This window comes from Hyla sarda, chromosome 12 (assembly GCF_029499605.1).
Source record: "Hyla sarda isolate aHylSar1 chromosome 12, aHylSar1.hap1, whole genome shotgun sequence".
NCBI lineage: Eukaryota > Metazoa > Chordata > Amphibia > Anura > Hylidae > Hyla > Hyla sarda.
The window spans coordinates 85434554-85456620 of record NC_079200.1 but is presented as its reverse complement, the minus strand read 5'-3'; the positions used below and the strand labels follow the sequence as shown (position 1 = coordinate 85456620).

At 44.0% G+C, this 22067-nt stretch overlaps 1 protein-coding gene across 7 annotated transcripts in view; it reads right to left on the bottom strand.

Annotated features, from left to right (window-relative positions):
- Positions 1-22067, bottom strand: part of ARHGAP27 (Rho GTPase activating protein 27) — a 102934-nt gene that overhangs the window by 24167 nt on the left and 56700 nt on the right. For 5 of the 7 annotated variants that reach the window (XM_056548375.1, XM_056548374.1, XM_056548380.1 and 2 more), the window contains 3 exons: positions 4143-4574; positions 2475-2666; positions 2125-2205 (listed from right to left, as the gene is read on the bottom strand). In XM_056548375.1, coding sequence (XP_056404350.1) covers positions 2125-2205; positions 2475-2666; positions 4143-4574 — 705 coding nt within the window. Of the gene's footprint in view, positions 1-2124; positions 2206-2474; positions 2667-4142; positions 4575-8964; positions 9088-9500; positions 9661-22067 lie in introns of those variants that run through there. The other 2 variants (XM_056548376.1, XM_056548378.1) reach the window with 2 other exon arrangements.

The following is a 22067-nucleotide window of genomic DNA, read 5'->3' as shown; positions in this document are numbered from 1 at the left end:
GTGACTCAGGGATCATGGGGATATGAGGAGTGTGACCCAGGGATCATGGGGATATAAGGGGTGTGACTCAGGGATCATGGGGATATGAGGAGTGTGACCCAGGGATCACGGGGATATAAGGGGTGTGACCCAGGGATCATGGGGATATGAGAAGTGTGACCCAGGGATCATGGGGATATAAGGGGTGTGACCCAGGCATCATGGGGAAATGAGAAGTGGAACCAAGGGATCATGGGGATGTGATGGGTGTGACCCAGGGATCATGGGGATATGAGGGGTGTGACCCAGGGATCATGGGGAAATGAGAAGTGGAACCAAGGGATCATGGGGATGTGATGGGTGTGACCCAGATATCATGGGGATATAAGGAGTGTGACCCAGGGATCATGGGGATATAAGGAGTGTGACCCAGGGATCATGGGGAAATGAGAAGTGGAATCATGGGGATATGAGGCGTGTGAGCCAGGGATCATGGGGATATAAGGGGTGTGACCCATGAATCATGGGGATATGAGAAGTGTGACCCAGGGATCATGGGCATAGGAGGGGTGTGACCCAGGGATGATGGGGATAAGGAAAGTGTGACCCATGGATCATGGGGATATGAGGAGTGTGACCCATGGATCATAGGGATATGAGGAGTGTGACCCAGGGATCATGGGGATATGAGGAGTGTGACCCAGGGATTATGGGGATATGAGGAGTGTGACCCAGGGATCATGGGGATATGAGGGGTGTGACCCAGGGATCATGGGGATATGAGGAGTGTGACCCAGGGATCATGGGGATATAAGGGGTGTGACCCAGGGATCATGGGGATATGAGTAGTGTGACCCTGGGATCATGGGGATATAAGGGGTGTGACCCAGGGATCATGGGGATATGAGGGGAGTGACCCAGGGATCATGGGGATATGAGGGGTGTGACCCAGGGATCATGGGGATATGAGGAGTGTGACCCAGGGATCATGGGGATATGAGGGATGTGACCCAGGGATCATGGGGATGTGATGGGTGTGACCCAGGGATCATGGGGATATGAGGAGTGTGACCCAGGGATCATGGGGAAATGAGAAGTGGAACCAAGAGATCATGGGGATGTGATGGGTGTGACCCAGGGATCATGGGGATATGAGTAGTGTGACCCAGGGATCATGGGGATATGAGGGGTGTGACCCAGGGATCATGGGGATATGAGGGGTGTTACCCAGGGATCATGGGGATATGAGGAGTGTGACCCAGGGATCATGGGGATATAAGGGGTGTGACTCAGGGATCATGGGGATATGAGGAGTGTGACCCAGGGATCATGGGGATATAAGGGGTGTGACCCAGGGATCATGGGGAAATGAGAAGTGGAACCAAGGGATCATGGGGATGTGATGGGTGTGACCCAGGGATCATGGGGATATGAGGGGTGTGACCCAGGGATCATGGGGAAATGAGAAGTGGAACCAAGGGATCATGGGGATGTGATGGGTGTGACCCAGGGATCATGGGGATATGAGGAGTGTGACCCAGGGATCATGGGGAAATGAGAAGTGGAACCAAGGGATCATGGGGATATGAGGCGTGTGAGCCAGGGATCATGGGGATATAAGGGGTGTGACCCAGGAATCATGGGGATATGAGAAGTGTGACCCAGGGATCATGGGCATAGGAGGGGTGTGACCCAGGGATGATGGAGATAAGGAAAGTGTGACCCATGGATCATGGGGATATAAGGGGTGTGACCCAGGGATCATGGGGATATGAGGGGTGTGACCCAGGGATCATGGGGATATGAGAAGTGGAACCCAGGGATCATGGGGATATGAGGGGTGTGACCCAGGGATCATGGGGATATGAGGGGTGTGACCCAGGGATCATGGGGATATGAGGGGTGTGACCCAGGGATCATGGGGATATGAGGGATGTGACCCAGGGATCATGGGGATATGAGGGGTGTGACCCAGGGATCATGGGGATATGAGGGGTGTGACCCAGGGATCATGGGGATATGAGGGATGTGACCCAGGGATCATGGGAAACGTGACCAAGGGATGATGGGGACATAAAGACTGGGGCCCAGAGATGATGGTGGGTGTAAGTAGTGTAGATGGGGGTTATGGTGTCGCTCGCTTACCTGTGGCAGCTTCCACTGGGAGTTGGAGCCATCTGGAGTGTAGAAATATGTCTTGCCGTACTGGTCCTCAGACTGCAGCCACTGCAATGAGGAGGTGTAATATTTGCACACACATTTATATAGGGTAGAATCTCTTCCATAACATACGCTGTATCCGGTAATGGCTTATTCTTACTTGCTGGCCACAAAAAATGAGAGCTGCAGACCTCAGAGCATTAGTTATCACTGCCCAGAACACATACCAAGCACCCATTTTGTGGATAAACTATAACGCCTCCATAATATGCCCAGTATGCACTGATCTGCAGGATGTTTTCGCAGTTTAGGAGGGGGTTGGGTTTGGTACTCACCCTTTCACCACTGTAGTTGTTGATATACAGTTTCTGTCCATCCTTGATCTGACAGGACCAGCCTGAGAACTGACCATTTGTTGGTGCTTGCTGGGGGTGAGGGGGTATTAAATGTCCATCATAATCTGCCTCTGGATAATTGTCTAAGTTGTCATGAGAATATTCAGGATAGTCGGCTTCTGGAGTTGGAGGCTGTGGACATAAAAGGAGATATTGATCTACATTTCTGGCATATTACAGAGACATGGGAGTGTGAGCAGCAGAGGTCCTGCACTGAATGTTAATCAAATTCCAAAAATAACATACAGTATATGTCAAGTCTATCTCACAATAAGGATCCCCCCAAATACCCCAAGAGACCGCAGAACAGCTCATATACATCCCTTCTTGGCCAGTGTCATTATCAGGACCATATACAGGAGAAGGTAAAGGCTGAATTACTGGGGACTCTTCCACTTGATTCATGGGTATAGGTCACCATGAACGCTGACTGAGTCTTTGTAAACAATCTCTTTTTGATTAATATATTATGCTAGGACAGTGCTCCCCAACCCTTAAGCCCTGATCCGGGGTTCCCCAGAACACAGCAATATCAAGGCTTGTCACTTTTACAATATAGAAGGCAAAGTGATGTCATCCTGCTCAACAAGTTATACAAGACAATAAACTTATCTGAGCCAAATGATAGCACTGGGTAAGAATTATAAGACGTTTTACCCATCCCTACGCAAAGATTCCTTGAAGCTGTAATGTGGTGTCCCAGCACCAAAGGCTGTCCTGTGGGCTGCGGATCTCCTCGGGCATGCCTGCTGCACCTGTGTTGGGTCCGCGGTTATATTGTTTACTATGGTTATGTATGTTATTATATTTACTGTATTCTTTTATTGTATATGCACTGTACCTTTAAGAAGGAGATGCAGAGTAATCAGGTGACCCTGTCTGCCCAATGGGAACCCCCAAATTGTTCTGTATATAGTGTAGGGGAGGGGAGGAGTTGCCCCAGTCTAGTTCAGTCAGAGCTAAGCTCAATGTAGGAAAAGTGTGAGGTGAATCTAGAGGGAAGCCTGAAGAAAAACTCCTAATCAAGTCAGCCCCGCCATTCTGAAAGTGTTCCCCCATCCAGGAGTTGGTGAGTCATACCCTGGTGGTGTCAGTGAAATTGTACCTTAGCAGAACCCTAGTCAGTGTGGGATATCTCCTAATCTACAAGTCTCAAGCATATCTAATCCAAGTGGGTGAAAAGCACCATAAGTTCCAGCAAGGCAACAGGGCTCCAAGGGTTACACTACATCCCTTCTACTCTGCTCCGTACTGTGTGTAATACCATCTGCACCCTGCTCAGTAAAAGACAGTTATCCGTAACCTGACGTCAGTTTGTTTCATGTCTGGCCCAGGAGAAGCTGTCTCCACCTCAGACCGTGTATAGGTTAATGGTGCCCTGGCATCACAAATTGACAAGAATCCCTTGCATCCCCGTGACACCACAGTAATATCATCAAGGGTTCCCCAGGAGTGGAAACATTTTTCAGGGTTTCCCTGCAGTAATAAGGTTGAGAATCAAAGTGTTAAGGAATAGTTTTAGATTCTATCAGCTAAATGAGCCATAATGCAGACAGGGACAATGCCACCAGCTGGTACTGGAGACACACTAAACACTCATATACCAACCCTTCTGTCCACTGATCCATAAGGGGAAAACATTGGCTTCTCCCCTGGAAGATGCAGCTCACTTTCAGGAGGTGGATCCCAGGAGGTCTCTCTCGTCACTGAATTATAGAAATAGAACTGCCCACTGGATTCATCAAAATGTTTCTCCCACTCCACTTCTCCAGACAGAGGGCTCAGGGAGGCTGGAGAGATTGGTGACTGAAGTGCCTCCTCTGTTTGGTCAAATGGACAATCCCAAGTGGTCTCCCCAGTGACAGAGTTGTAGTAAAACTGTTGACCACTTCCCTTATCAGTGTGGGTTTCCCAGTCCTCTATGGTGCTAGTGGAGTAGCGCTGCTGGGAGGACGTTCTTTGCCTCTGTCTGTCTCTACGAAAGTCTTCCAAGTTGGCATAAATGGGAGATGGAGAAGGAGTCTCGTCTTCATTCACCACCTACAACAGAATAAAGAGCAGTGGGTAGTACTGGCAAGTCTAATAATGTCTGGCTATTACACCCAATATTATAACATATTTTCAGAACTGCATACAACATATTCCCACACATGTGCATGACTGGGTAGCTTTGTATAAGGCTCTGATATATGCAGATACAGTGTAAAGTGGTTCCAGTAAGAGAGATATAGCTTTCCAATAAGTGCCTTATCAAGAGCCATTAGCTATTTTACCAGCACTTCCAGTACTATATCCACTGTCATGTGTGTTCGGTGACACTTCCTTGCTCATCAGCATTTTTGTTCTGTCATTGTCTCCAGACTCCTACATAAGCTACAATTATTTCTCTGTATCTTATTGTCTGTGCTGAATAAGTAATCCCTTACCCATAAAACATTAAAGGTTTGTAGGCAAAAACAGGGATAATAGAGGATGCATCCTATTTTCCACCCTGACAACCACTGTAGGGTTTCCCCCTGGGGGCACCTAGACCAACTTCACAATTGGCTGTGCACCTGTTGCATAAACGGGATAATGCTGACAATGATGGAAGTGAACGGCCACACAAACCATCAGACGACGATCTACTTGTACATAGATGATCAGAACCTCTATCTGGCAGCTGTCGGCCCATGTAAAAAGCCCCTTATTGCTTTAGACAATATCATCCGTGTAAAGTTGATTATATTTATTGTAACAACAAATTCAGTAACATCAATTGTAAGTTGACTCCCCAATGGCAAATAGCCTGATATTTGGCCTATGAACTTATGCTTTTGGGCATTGTTGGGCTTTGTTTAGGAAAATTTTAAATTCCCCTCTTCATTTTCTAGATAAATTTCTTTTACTTACTTTACTGTAAACTTTACTACTTATAAACTCTTAACTGCTTTTCTTTACCATGAGATAAGGAGCTCCTGCATATCAGTAAGACTGTCAAGAGACACAATTTTTTTGCCCTTTTTGGCCTTAAAGGGGTACTCCGGTGAAAACCTTTTTTCTTTTAAATCAACTGGTGGCAGAAAGTTAAACATATTTGTAAATGACTTCTATTAAAAAATCTTAATCCTTCCTGTACTTATTAGCTGCTGAATGCTACAGAGGAAATTCCTTTCTTTTTGGAACACTGATGACATCACGAGCACAGTGCTCTCTGCTGACATCTCTGTCCATTTTAGCAACCATGCATAGCAGATGTATGCTAAGGACAGCATGGTGGCTCAGTGGTTAGCACTGCTGCCTTGCAGTGCTGGGGACTTGGGTTCAAATCCCACTAAGGACAACAATAAATAAAGTGTTATTATTATTATAATAATAACGTCATCAGAGAGAACTGTGCTCGTGATGTCATCAGAGAGCATTCCAAAAAGAAAAGAATTTCCTCTGTAGTATTCAGCAGCTAATAAGATTTTTTAATAGAAGTAATTTACAAATATGCTTAACTTTCTGCCACCAGTTGATTTAAAAGAAAAAAGGTTTTCACCGGAGTACCCCTTTAAAAAACAAAAATTCCCCTAAATATTCTCCTACATGTTTTTTCTCTCAAAATAGTGTGTATTAGTAAAAGCGTTTTCCTCAGTACAAGTCATGAGGAAAACAATACATATATACATATAATACATATATACATATAATACAAACATACATGTACACATGTGTTTGAATGTTTTTTCTTTACACTTATAGAAGTCTACAAATTCTGGAAAAAATGCCAAAGTCAATATTGCCACTGAGTCAATAAAGCCACTAAAGGGTGAGAATGTCAAAAATTTAAATGCCATTTGTGTGGCATTTCATATTTCCCTGCTGCTTCCCAGATAACATCTGGCCAGCGTATTTTTATGTCTTTGGCCCAAAAAAAGGGCATTTTTTTCTTTAACACAACTGACATGTCTGTAATCCAACCCTAAATTATGGTGCATTCACATCACGTTTTTTACATACGGTTGCCGTATTTGGTTATCAATGTGAAAACCTTATGCAATCGTCTGAAAAATGTATTAATCCACATCCCATACAAAGCTGTGCACAGCTCGATGTATCCAGTTATGTACGGTTTTGATCCTGTACGTCTTTTTCCCATTTACAAAACTGCGGTGTACTAAGGTTTTGGGCAAAGGACTGTCCTGTTTTGGAATCTTAATGTTATAAGAACCGTATATGGTTTTTTATAACATTGCACTCAATGCAAAATGCATTGAGCATTAAAGGGGTACTCCACTGGAAAACATGTTTTATAAATCAACTGGTGCCAGAAAGTTAAACAGATTTGTAAATTACTTCTATTAAAAAATCGTATACCTTCCAGTACTTATCAGCTGCTGTATGTTCCACATGAAGTTCTTTTCTTTTTTAATTTCCTTTCTGTCTGACCACAGTGCTCTCTGCTGACACCTCTGTCCATGTCAGGAACTGTCCAGAGTAGGAGCAAATCCCCATGGCAAACCTATCCTGCTCTGGACAGTTCCTGACATTGACAGAGGTGTCATCAGAGAGCACTGTGGTTTGACAGAAAGGAATTTCAAAAAGAAAAGAACTTCTGATGGAGCATACAGCAGCTGATAAATGCTGGGATTAAGATTTTTTTTTTTTTATAAAAGTAATTTACAAATCTGTTTAACTTTCTGGCACCAGTTGATTAAAAATGTTTTTTTCCAGTGGAACATCCCTTTACAATACATACAGTTGTGTCCGTTTTTTGTTCCCTGTTTAGGTAAACAAAAAAATTATACAGCAACCGTGTGCCATAAACGTGATGTGAATATAGCCTTAGGGTGCGTTCACATGCTGTTTGTTACTGCGGGTTTTCCGCTGCGTATTTGAAAGTGGGTGGGCTCTTCTCGGCTGTCTGTAGCAGATTTTCCGCATGGGAATTTACGCTGAGGAAAACCTGCCACAGTCCCTACTGAAATCAATGGGGCTTGCGACGGATTTTCTGCAGCGTGAATTCCTCCGTGGAAAATCTGCTGCGGACAGCCGAGAAGAGCCCTCCCCCTTTCAAATACGCAGCGGAAAACCCGCAAAAACAAATAGCGTGTGAACGCACCCTTAGGGCTGAAACGCCGCAGTTTGATTTGCTGGAGGATGATGCTTCCCTCCGATAACCTGACTGCATTGAATCTGCGTGGCTGCTATTCAGCTGAACTGCAGACAGACCACACAGTAATAAGCCACATAATAAGCCGTCTTCCTGTCAGTGTAAGCAGGATGTATGTATATAGGAACTAGAAGACCTCACAAAACACCGTTCAGGCAAAATGCTAAATATTATACCAGTTATTCCAGTTCTATGAAGGTCCCGTTACACCTCCCCATCATGGTACTATGAGGAGGAGGACAACTATTTCTAGAGGTGTCAATGTTAAAGGCACATATTCGGGAATAACATTGCCAGGCTGCTTGTGAAATTCACAACTTCTCAATAAGGTTTCCTGCTCGAAAGCCGCAGGTTTACAAAACATCCAGCCATCACACCAATGAACCTCCTAACATGTAGCATGCAGAGAGCCTGGACCGGCAACAACATGAACATCTGGACCTCCTACGAGTTCATGGACACATTACAACAAATAAAGTGTATGAATGGGTGTCGGGCCATCGTGTCTTCACTAAATACAGGTTCCTAAAAACCCGAGAGGGCAGAATTCATGTAAGAGCTGCCTCAACCATAGTGGTGGCTGAAGTATCTGCAACTTCTATGTCAGTGACCACTACTACATTAAAGTATTAGGCTGCATGCACACCTCGTTTTTGCAATACAGTTCCCGTATCAGGTTTTTGATGAAAAACGGATTCCTCAAAACCGGACTAAACTGTATCAAAACGTGTGTACAAATTTGAACCCATATACGATTGAAAACCAGATAGGGTTTGAAAAATGATGTCCAGTTGCATCATTTTTTTTAAAGAAAAAAACTTATATGTTTTTAACTTTTCACTCCATTTTGAATAAAGTTTCAATTGTTTGATTGAAATTCCAAGAAAAAAACTGAGCAAAGTCAAAAACCGTATGGTTTATGGCTCTGTACATATGGTTCTGTACAGTTCCCATTGACTCCCATGTTAAAAAAAAAAAAACGTATACGGTTTAATACAGTTTTTCACCCGGACCAAAAAACGTGGTAGACTACGGTTCTGGGTACGGGCAAAAAAATGGACAAAACCATCTAAGAAGCAAAACAGACTAAACCGGATGATGCGTTTGACATACGGTTACCAATGTTAAGTCAATGCATACAGTTTTCTATACAGTTCCATACGGTTTTTAACTTGAAACTGTACACGGGAACTGTATAGCAAAAACGTGGTGTGCATGTACCCTTATAGAGATGGTAAAAAAAGAGGGAGCCACATCATATCTGATCGCCAACTTAAATAAAGTTCCTTGTACCATGCTGAGCAGACACAGAGCCTCAAGAAGTTCATTATGAAGCCAACTAGACGTCAGATGGTGGCCATGGACATGCACTGTGTAAAAATGTCAGGTTATAGCCACTTATGGGGGGGAGATTTATCAAAACCTGTCAAGAGGAAAAGTTGCCCAGTTGCCCAATAGCAACCAATCAGATAGCTTCTTTCATTTTTAAAAAGTCCTCTGCAAAATGAAAGAAAGAATCTGATTGGTTGCTATGGGCAACTGGGCAACTTTTCCTTTGCACAGGTTTTGATAAATCTCCATGGATCCTATAAAGTGTGAGCCCCGATACAGATAGGAAAAAATCCACAGCACCTGGAGAAGGCAGTACACAAACCATAGCTCCATACTGAGCAGCATATCTGTGCAATGACACAGGACACTATATAATATGGATAAGGGAAGGGGGTGGGGGTTGCACTAATGGGCAACACGCCACAACCCCCCCCAAATTCCACAGAGGTCAATGTGTTCTGTGCTGCTGTCCACAAACAAACCCCAGGTCATCATACCTCAGGGATACTAGGCGGCTGTGGCCCCTTCTTCGTCATCCTCCTAGAGCTTCTACTGAAGAAATCCATGATTGTCCCAGAGCCCTTTCCTCACATTGGCAGTGCCCATCACCTCATGCACACAGTTACACGGAGCAGCCCCACTGCAAGTGTTGAGAAAGAAGAAGTAGACGCAGTTGTGAAGAGTTTTGCACATTTCCTGTATGAGGTGGAGGAAGGAAACTCTCTCAGTGGAGAAGATCAGATGGCTTGTCCATAGACAGACAATGGCCCTCATTTACTTAGAGTGTTGTGTAGGTTTCTTTGTGGGTTTTAATTCCCTACAATTTATTTTCCACGGTATTTACTAAGGTTTTCCCTACATTTTCCACTTTCCCTACATTTTGCTTTTTTTTTTTTTTTTTTTACACATGCTCTGATCTGTCTGGTTTTCCTCAGCTCAAATCCACCACATTTTATGTGGAAACCTTAGTAAATATGTTGGGTTTTTGTGAAAATGTCAGGAACACGCCCCTTTTCGGTGGCCACGCCCCCTTTTCGGTGTTTCTTAGTAAAATGGAGAGTAAGTCGGGTTTTTACAATTCTGGCGCAAATTCTGACGTAGACAGAATCGCTGGCACAATGCGACAGATTCTGGCGCACAACCCCACAAAACATGTCGGGATTGCAATAGTAAATGAGGGCCAATGAGTTCTGTACAGAGGAGACTCTGTTCCCCTGGTATTTCCCACTGCTGGTTCCATTCTGGCTAGGGTTGCCACCTGGCCGGTATTTTACCGGCACAGCCAGTATTTTGGCCACCCTGCCATTTTTTTTATACTGAAAATACCGGCTATGCAATGGCCGGTATTTATCCAACCCATCCTTCAACTCCCAAAATTTGGCACCATATACTATACCAGTGTTTATTAACCAAAGCGCCTCCAGCTGTTGCAAAACTACAACTCCCAGCATGACCGGACAGCCAACGGCTGTCCGGGCATGCTGGGAGTTGCAGTTTTGCAACAGCTGGAGGCACCCCTGGTTGGGAAACACTGACTTATACTGTATACTAGTTGTAGTTTTCATTTGGGGCAGCTGCTGAGCCACAGGCTGTATGAGGCCATGCTGGGAGTTGTAGTTAGTAACTAACTGCAACTCCCAAATTTAGTAAAAAAAAAAAAGTGATCAGAAAGTCCCATCAAAACAAAAATGGTACTGGTCGGGTCGCAAAAAATTAGCCTTCATACAGACCCGTATAAGGAGAAATGAAAAAGTTATAGGGGTCATAATAGGACAAAATTAACAACCCCCCCCCCCCCCCCCCCCGCATATGTGTATCCTGTGATGTTATACATATATTATTGATTATGCAAATTACCATGGCCGGTATTTTTGGGCAAGAGAGGTGCCAACCCTAATTCTGGCCTACTGCGAACTTCACAGATTACAACCAAGTATAAGAAAGAATGTGTGTACTGTGACACTCCTGCCTGGATACATCTCCTGCTCTCCCATCGTTGAATTGTCTCTTGGCTCTTCTCCTGCTCCAGTTTATGTGATGGATGGCCTCTATTTGGCATTAGTAATTCCTGCATCTTTAGAAGGCACCTCCTTGCTATATAAAGGCTAGAGCCCTGTTATTACATAAAATGCCAAGACCCACCTTGTACTGCTTGTAGTCCTATCTTCTGGCTTTTCCTACTGGGGTAACCTCTTCATTCCCCCCCTGAGAGACAAACTTCTTGTAGGTTAAATAAAGAAAAACTAAAGGAAAATTGGACATCCAAAGTGGCGCCTACACTGAGGGAATAAACAATGCCGAAAGGTAGAATCAAATGGTGTTTAGTAGATAAATTGCAGCTTAGTCGTTTCGAACCCCTAAGGGGTTCGAAACGACTCAGTTGCACTTTATCTAATAACCACCATTTTATTCTATATTTTGGCATTGTTTATTCCCTGGGTGTAGGCGCCACTTTGGATGTCCAATTTTCCTTTAGTTTTTCTTTTTTTAACCTACAAGAATAACCTACACGAAGCCCAAATTTTAGGTGGGTCCAGTTTGGCAGCAGCTGAGACCAAGACATATTGTCAGGATCTGCAAACTGTTAGCCATAGGCACATTGGTTGTCAATGCAAAAATGAAATGGTAAGTGGAAACCTCACAGTAGGCAGTGAGGCATTGCACTGGTAGACAGGTACCTGAGCCAGAGCACCAGTACGGTAAACATTCGGTTTTCAGCGGCACAGGTTAATCTCCAAAGAAACATCCTTCTGTTACAACAATTTCTAGGATCCGATCTATCTATTGGGAAGGATATACTGGGAAATGCTGTTTCACCAGCAAGAATGCTACTACCTATCTTTAACCATCTTAAACAAAGCATGCTACAGCCAGGCCGAAAAACAGTGCCATCCAGTGACTCATTGGTGATGTCTTCTCTGACTACAGACAAACATTCTTCTTTCCTTCCACATCTGGTCAAGACCTTCATAATTAATTGACCCCTCACTGCAGATGCCCAGATGTGTTCTGCTTCTCACTTTTGAAGAATATCCCAATACTGTTCTTCCTAGATATACTGTGCCCACACACTAACCATATAGTATGCCCTCTGAATACACTGAGCCACACACACTAACCATATACTATGCCCTCTGAATACACTGTGCCCCACACACTAACCATATACTATGCCCTCTGAATACACTGTGGCACACACACTAACCATATACTATGCCCTCTGATTACACTGAGCCACACACACTATAACCATATACTGTGCCCTCTGAATACACTGTGCCCCACACACTAACCATATACTATGCCCTCTGAATACACTGAGCCACACACACTAACCATATACTATGCCCTCTGAATACACTGAGCCACACACACTAACCATATACTATGCTCTCTGAATACACTGTGCCCCACACACTAACCATATACTATGCCCTCTGATTACACTGTGCCCCACACACTAACCATATTATATGCCCTCTGATTACACTGAGCCACACACACTAACCATATACTATGCCCTCTGAATACACTGTGCCCCACACACTAACCATATACTATGCCCTCTGAATACACTGTGGCACACACACTAACCATATACTATGCCCTCTGATTACACTGAGCCACACACACTATAACCATATACTGTGCCCTCTGAATACACTGTGCCCCACACACTAACCATATACTATGCCCTCTGAATACACTGAGCCACACACACTAACCATATACTATGCCCTCTGAATACACTGAGCCACACACACTAACCATATACTATGCCCTCTGAATACACTGTGCCCCACACACTAACCATATACTATGCCCTCTGATTACACTGTGCCCCACACACTAACCATATTATATGCCCTCTGATTACACTGAGCCACACACACTAACCATATACTATGCCCTCTGAATACACTGTGCCACACACAATAACCATATACTATGCCCTCTGATTACACGGTGCCCCACACACTAACCATATTATATGCCCTCTGAATACACTGAGCCACACACACTAACCATATACTATGCCCTCTGATTACACTGTGCCACACACACTAACCATATACTATGCCCTCTGAATACACTGTGCCACACACACTAACCATATACTATGCCCTCTGAATACACTGTGCCACACACACTAACCATATACTATGCCCTCTGATTACACTGTGCCACACACACTAACCATATACTATGCCCTCTGAATACACCGTGCCCCACACACTAACCATATTAAATGCCCTCTGAATACACTGAGCCAAACACACTATAACCATATACTGTGCCCTCTGATTACACTGTAACCATATACTGTGCCCACACATTGTAAATATATACCATGCCCTCTAAACATCCCAATACTGTTCGTCCTACATATACTGTGCCTCACACACTAACCATATGCTATGTTCTCTGAATACACAGTGCCACACACACTATAACCATATATGGTGCCCTCTGATTACACTGTAACCATATACTGTGCCATACACACTAACAATATACTATGTCCTCTGATTACACTGTGCCCCACACACCATGCCCTCTGAATAAACTGTGCCACACACACCATAACCATGTACTGCGCCCTTTGATTACACTGATTATATGTGCCCAACACACTGTTAACATATACTGTGCCTTCTGATTACACTGTGCCACACACACCGTAACCATATGCTGTGCCCCCTGATTACACTGTAACCATATACTGTGCCCACAGACACTAAACATATCATGTGCCCTCTGATTACACTGTAACCATATACTGTGCCCCACACACTAACCATATACTATGCCCTCTGATTACATACACTGTGCCCCACACACCTTGCCCTCTGATTACATTGTACCACACAAACCGTAACCATATACTGTTCCCTCTGATTACTATGTAACCATATACTATGCCCTCTTATTACACTGTGCCACACACAACATGCCTTCTGATTACACTATGCCACACACTGTAACCATTTACTATGCCCTCTGATTACACTGTAACTATATACTGTGCCCCACACACTGTGCCCTCTCATTACACTAGCAAAAGTACAGAAAATTATCCCCCTCTAGGCGCTACTTCTCCGGATGGAATCATACAAGGGATGGTTGAGAATAAAATAGAATATTTTATTTTACCAATGACGCGTTTCGGGTATACACACTTCCTCAGATATGCCAATCTGAGGAAGGGTGTATACCCGAAACGCATCATTGGTAAAATAAACAATTCTATTTTATTCTCAACCATCCCTTGTATGATTCCATCCGGAGAAGTAGCGCCTAGAGGGGGATAATTTTCTGTACTTTCGCTATACTACTTGTGGACGGACCGCAGCCTGTCTCCGCATCCCTATGGCTTTGCAGCACTCCTAGGAATCCACCAGACATCTATACCCACTGAGTTGGGTGATATGTGCATTTATTTTGTGCTCCAGGTGAGCGCAATACAACTTTGTATACCCATTTGGATATTTGGGATAAAACACTAGGCGCCCTGTGTGGTTCTGTTTTTTGTCTCTTTTATTAGCTCTCATTACACTGTGCATGTGCCTTTATGTCAGATACTAATATAAAGCACCTGATAAATGATCTATGTCTGCAATTTATAAGGATATGATGAAGCTGATGAGCTATGTTTGTCTATAGGTCATAATACTGATTTTCGAGGCCGGAAGAAGCGCACACAGCGTGAAACCGCCGGCAGTCACCTCTGAGCACCCTACATCAGGTCTGGAACCGGTGATGTCCGTGTGAACAGTTGAAGTGGAGTCGGCCGACTGAAGCCTAGCGGTGAGTGCGGGTATCTGTGTCTCTTCTTTGCTATTAATACTGATTTTATCAAGCTGATAAGTCATGTTTCTTTACATCAGACACTAATATTATAAATCTTATACGTGATATGTGTCTATAGGTCAGATACTAATGAGATGAAGCTGATAAGTGTTATGTCCTTAGATCTGATAATGATATTATCAAGCGGATAAGTAATATGTCTATAGTTTAGATATTGATATGTTGAGGCCGATAACGGATATGACTTAAGGTCTTATACTGATATTATTCATCCGATTAGTAATATGTCTATAGGTCAGATACTGATATGATGAATCTGCTATATGATTTGTTTCTATTGGTCAGATAAATATATGATGAAACTGATAAATGTCTATAGGTGAAATACTGATATGATGACGCTAAGTGATCTATGTCTATAGGTCAGATATTGATACAATGAAACTGATAAGTGATATGTCTGTAAGACAGATACTAATATGATGAAGCTGATAAGTAATATTTCTTTAGTTCTGATACTGGTATTATTAATCTGATAAGGAATATATCTATAGGTCAGATATTGATATAATAAAACTGATGAGTGATTTGTGTAGCCAATAAGTGATATGTCTTCAGGTCAGTTTCAGAGATATCCAGGGAAAGGGAGATGTATCGCGCTGCCACCAGACATAGACCTGAAGGATAAGATTATTTTATTGAACAAAAGGGATCCACGAAACGCGTTTCAAAGCCGCTCTGGCTTTTTAACGCGTTGCGTGGATCCCTATTGTTCAATATAATAATCTTATCCTTCAAGTCTATGTCTGGTGGCAGCGCGATACATCTCCCTTTTCCTGGATATCTCTGAACCTGTACTGTGCGCTTGGACGCTGGGAGCCACAGCAGCCGCCGCCTTAGGAACCTGAATCAAGCTCCTTGAGTGTTGTGCCTCTATTCGTACAACGCGCACAGGTGAGTGTGTTTTGATCGGGTTCCATATTAGCCTACAAGATCGGATTCCACCTGGGGGAGTGCACCCTGTGTTCTTCTTGTATGTCTTCAGGTCACATACTGAAATGATGAAGCTGATATATGATTTGTTTCTATTGGGCAGATAATGATACAATGGAGATTTCATCAGTGTTTACTGTATAAAGATAAGAAATACAATACTCGCCATAGACATGGTCATAAACATCTCCTATTTTAACAGACTTTCAGCAACACTCAAAACAGGAGTAGCACTGGATGTACACAATAGCGATCTCAACTAGCCCCCAACATCTCTTATGAAGGGATGCCAGAACTCGATGGGTTGAAATTACCCAGGTAAAAAGTGCAAGTGTTCGCACAAAAAAAAAAAAAGAGCAGGAGGATGTGGTCCATTGCAAGCCCTTAGCCCTTCTCTGAAATTAGAGAGCCCCCCCCCCCCCCCCAATAAAAGCATTAACCCAGATGGCAGGCGTTAAAACGTGTTGGCATCCCTGCCAAAGCAGGAATACCCAGGGATAGGTAGGGAGGTGAGAAACCTGATGGCCACACACACCTACTAGACCAGCAAGAGGGACACCAAGAAGGGCTACCGCACCCTGACCAAATCCTATGGACAAATAAACACAAAAATGGACACAGTGACCCAAAAATAAATGAATGTTTCCAATCCATTTTAGATTGTCAGCTCTCTTGACAAAAATGTGCAGACAGGTTTATGGGGAAGGCATATCTGTTTGAGGTGTGTAGCCAGCATAATAGGATGCTTGAGGACTACTAGGATTTGTAAGTGCCCGGTCGTATGGGTGTGTTACACTCGCTCATGACACAAATTTTCTGCGTGACAACAACACAAAACAAACAGCAGTGACATTCTGTCTCCCACTGTCAGGTGTGGCACATGCAGAGCTGACATACTAAATTACTGGATGTAATTGATTGAGCTGCAGGAAACTTGTCTTCAGTAATGTTTGGTTCTTTGCCTTTTCCAAACTTCACAGACATAGCGTCCACCATTAAATCATGCAGTGCCTGTAATATAACAGACCATGGTCCAGGGAAGGATTTCTCAATCACTAACAACCCAAATGGTCGCCCAGATGAGGAGAGTTATGGGCTGTACAGTACCTGCTGCCACAGATCCTGGCTCTGATGTCCAAATCCACCTGGAGAGGGAGACACTGGAGGTGTAGGTCACCTGTCCTTCCTCGGCTCTGGTTCTCACAGCCACATCCTGTGTCAGGTGACGCCGCATGCTATTTGAAGAGGGAGTGGCCAGCAGCCTCTGCACCTTTTCTTATGGATTTAACCCTATAGTGAATGAACGTGTAATTCTGGTCTAACCGCTTTTCATTGCACTCTGTGTCACATTCTTGTCATTCACCGTTATTATCTGCATTGTAAACCTGGCGTAAATAACCAAATCTACGTCGTTCTTTGCTAGGGCTAGGGTCCATATACTCACAGTATTAGTGATCTGGGGTAAATATTGATAGATAGATTGATTGACAGAAAGATAGAATGGATCCCTCTCATATTTATTGAGTTCAGGTGTTCAGCCACACCCATTACAAGTAGCTTCATAGAATCCAACATGCAGCCATGTAATCTCCATAGATGTATATCAGTTGTAGTATGGCCCCTAGTAAAGACTGTAAAGTGGTGCTGCCATACTCATTAACTTCCTGATCTTCTAGTTCTGGTGATCTTTAAAGAGTAGCTCCCACCATCCTTTTTTTTTCTGTCCCTGCCTATTGCCCATCTATCCCCCTCCCTGCCTTTACATTTGTTATTACTATATTAAAAATGGCTTTTTGTCTGCCTGGTAGTTTGCTCACAACCAGGCAGACTCACCCATCAGTCACGTCACTGATGCCTGCTGGGGCCGACACTTACGCCCTTAGTTCACTATACAGGGTGCATCCAGCTGTTTCACCACTACAACTCCCAGCTTGCCCTAACATCTCCTGGCTGTCAGGGCATGCTGGGAGTTGTAGTGGTGAAACAACTGGAGGCATTAGAAAAAGGTATCCAGCACTGGAGAACAGATAAAACTCTTTGCTTTTCAGGTCCGAAAGACGCCAGAGTTGCTTCTCCTCTCCACCATACCCACATCGTTTCCCCATCACTCCCGCAAACTCCTCCGCTTCCTCCTATTAGCAGCCAGGACTGTAATCCCCAGGTTGTGGAAATCCACGACCCCTCCCTCAATATCATCCTGGATGCAAGAAGTATCCCATGTCTGTAGGATGAAAGAACTGACAGCTGATTCCAAACGACAGTATGATAAATTCTATTACGTATGGCAACCCTGGTTAGATTACATGTCTGCTCCTGACTTCCTCCAGGCACACTAGACAACAGGCCCCTCTAAGTAGACTAAATATCTATAACACTCACGTCCTTTGTGTGGTGTCGCCCGGGTCAGGGGGTCCCTCCGTTGGGCGTTCGGTTTGCAAGGTAAGTCCCTCCCTTAAGCCTGTGATACTTTTCTCGCCTCTCCTACCTCCCAACCTTCTCTTATAGACCTCTCTTTTTCTTTTCTTCTTTTCTTTTCTTCTCTTCTTTCTCCCTTGCGCACTCCTGCTCGCTCTCCTCCACATTCTTTGTAATGCCAGTTTTTGCCACCATATTAGTCACACTTAATTTCTCTTAAGGCTTATGTATAGTTGATGGTGCGAGTGTCCGGATGCTCTCCAACATTGAATATTGTTACGGACACTTGAACCTTGTAGCCGCTCGGTTATTCTCATAATTTCCATAATGTACTACTCAGATGGCTACCCATTTTGACTGCCTGGGACGTGCTGTCCCCTGGCTGTTGCCCTGGTTGCTTTTCTTGCATGTTGATATGGCATTTACTGATGACTGTTACTGACTTGTTTTCTTACCATGTGAAATTTAATAAACTTCTACTTTAAAAAAAAAAAAACTCTTTGCTTTATTGAGGCGACTACGCTCCGGTGTATGTACGTTATGCAGATGCCTCAATAAAGCAAAGAATTTTATCTGTTCTCTGGTGCTGGATACCTTCTTCTATTGCTATTTCCAGTGTGGAGGGGAACATCACCCCCCAGTCCAAGCACGGCAGCAGATACAGAGATTGGAGCGGAGCTATCAAGCATTAGTAAACAACTGGAGGCACCCTGTGTTGAAAACAATAACTTAATTAGCGCCATGGCGCTATCCCGAACCCCGCTCTCTCTCCCCCCCCCCCCTCGTTGAAATCAATAGTTTTGTATGGGCCGCGACGCTATCCGGAACCCCGCTCCCCCCCCCCCCCCCCCCGTAAAATCTATAGTTGCCACAGCGCTATCCCGAACCCCACTCTCCCCCAGCCATACCCGAGTGCAGAGCAGCAGCAGCAGCGGCGGCAGCAGCGGCGGCGTGTAGATGCCGGGAGGCAGGGCCAGCGTGTGAAGCCAGGAAGCCAAAGCACTCTCAGTGCTCGCATCCGCCTGTCTGATTGACAGGTAGGGAGAGAGCGCAAGCTAAATGAATTAAGACCGATGCCCGGCCGGCATCGGTCCGAATTCATGCGTGACGTCACGCAAGCTTTTAATGAAAAAGTACATACATAAGTACTACAACATATAAAAAAAAAAAAAAAAAAAGCTTGGTGACAGTGCCCATTTAATGTAGTACTCCTGAAGGAAAACATTTTTTCAAATCAGCTGGTGCCAGAAAGCTAAACAGATTTGTAAATTACTTCTATTTAAAAACCTTAACCCTTACAGTACTTATCAGCTGATGTATGCTCCAGGGGAAGTTGTATAGTTCTTTCCAATCTGACCACAGAACTCTCTGATGCCACCTTTGTCCATGTCAGGAACTGATCACAGCATGAGCAAATTCCCATAGCTTTCCTCTCCTGCTCTGAACAGTTCCTGACACAGACAGATGTGGCAGCAGAGAGCACTGTGGTCAGACAGGAAAGAACTACACAACTCTGAAGCATATCGCAGCTGATGAGTACTGGAAGGGATAAGATTTTTAAATAGAAGTAATTTACAAATCTGTTTAACTTTCTGGCACCAGTTGATTTGAAAACATTTTCAACCCCTTTAATCCCTTAATGACATAGGACGTAAATGTACTTCCTGGTGCCCTGGTACTTAATGCAGCAGGACGTACATTTATGTCCTATACATGATGCGAGCACCGGAGCGGTGCATCATGCATCATGCATGGCAGGTCCCGGCTGCTATCAGCAGCCAGGTACCCGTCGGTAATAGCAGACATCAGTGATCGCGCTGAAGTCCACCATTAACACCTGATCACAGCATCTGCAGCAATGCGGCAGTGCTATGTATAGCACTTAGCAGTATCTGCAATCCAAAGATTGCAAAAATAGACACATAAAAGGTGTAAAAAAAAAAGTAGCAAAAAAATGTAGCAAAAAAAAAGTTTTTATAGCTCTCAGGAATGCTTTTTCTCAGGCACAAGGCAACAAAGATCCGACAGGGAAGTGAGGAGGGTGGAGGAATTTATCAATGAGCCACAGGTGAATTACACTTATGAGCGCACTGGCCCTTTAAATCTTAACGCTCCGGCGCACGCACACCCTGGTGGACAGGGACACGCATGCCGGAGCAGAGAGGCAGAGGCTAGGGCAGCAGAAGCACCAGGTGAGTGACGGCCTGGGGTTCACATGCGGGAGCGTCCCTCGAAGGGAGTCCCAGCCCCGCCGGCAGCAGCAGGTAACAGGAACATGCGCTCACGGCCAGTGTGTTTGGCAAGAGCGCATAACGTAACATACGTAAAAAAGTGGTACCAATAAAAACTACAGTTCACGGCGCAAAAAATGAGCCCTCATACAGCCACATATATGGAAAAATTTGAAAATTATAGGTGGTCAAAATAGGGCAAGTTTAAACATACTTATTTTGTAAAAAAAAATTGTTATAATAATAAGTTTGTTTTTTAAAAAGCAGTACAAAAAGAAAAGGATATAAACATGGGTACCATTAAAAATATTGACCCACAGAATAAAGAAACATGTAATTTTTACCTTAAAGTGTGCAGCGTGAAAACAAAATCCTCCAAAATGTGCCAAATTTTGGTTTCCTTACCCAACACAAATAATATTTTTTGGGATTTGCCATACATTTTATGGTAAAATGAGTGATATCATTACAAAGTACAATTGGTTGCGCAAAAAAAAACAAGCCCTCATATGGATCTGTGTATGGAAATATAAAAGAGTTGTTATTTTTAGTAGGCGAGGAGGGAAAAAATGAAAATGCAAAACATTTTATTAGCCTGGTCCTTAAGGCCAAAATGGGCTGGTTAAGTGTAAATATTATGGAGTGGATGCATCTAGGAGTAAAAATTATGATCCTCAGTTATATCATCAATGGAAGAGATACAAACTGGTTCTGGAAGTGACATCAACACAAGAACTGCACTATGGAAGCTTCATAAAATGGGTTTCCAAGGTGAACACAAGCCTAAGATCAGCATTCACAATGCCAGGCATCAGCTAGAATGCTGTAAAGCTTGGCATCACATGCTTATGATTAGTGTGCACCATGCTAGGCGTCAGTAACAATGGTGTAGAGTACATCCTCGTCGTACCACATGCGGTGCACATTCGCTGAGGAAACAACTTTGCACCTTTTTTGGCACTGCCTATTTGCCGAGGCCCTCTGTGAACCCCTGAAATATTAACTCAGAGACTCTGTTCCCAGGATTAGCCTATGGCATCATCATTGGTGCTTTACAGACTATTTCCTGGGGATCACACAGTTTGTGGTCTGCCAGGAAAAACCTTGGTATAAATTCGGAGAGCATGTCCATCCAGTACTGCCACAGTCTGGTCCGCAGCCTGCTTAGAGACTATTCCACCAGGGAAAGTCTAGACTGTGAGGAAGTAGAGAACTAACACTCTCCTTTCCTCTCTCTCCTCCTCTTGTGTTTTGTATTTCAATAAAGCTTGGGCCTGTAAAAAGAAATGTCCATAAACACATGGAGTGAAGGATTAAGTGTGAAGAAACTTAAGTGGCTGCTACAAACCCGGCCTCAACACCATTCAACGTCTTTGGTATGCAGATTGTGTTGAGTTGACCTAAACCTTCTCCCCCAAACATTGTTGCCGGACCTTATAACTAAGGCATGATTTCCCACCAAAACACCCTAATGGTCAGTCCACTCACTGTTTGCTATATATCTTCCACTATTGACTTTTAAATTTTGATCCAGGTGGAATAAAAAAAAAAAACATGGTGAATCAAGAGGGGGGAGGGGACCTCACGTTGAGCACAGACAACTCGTACTACAAA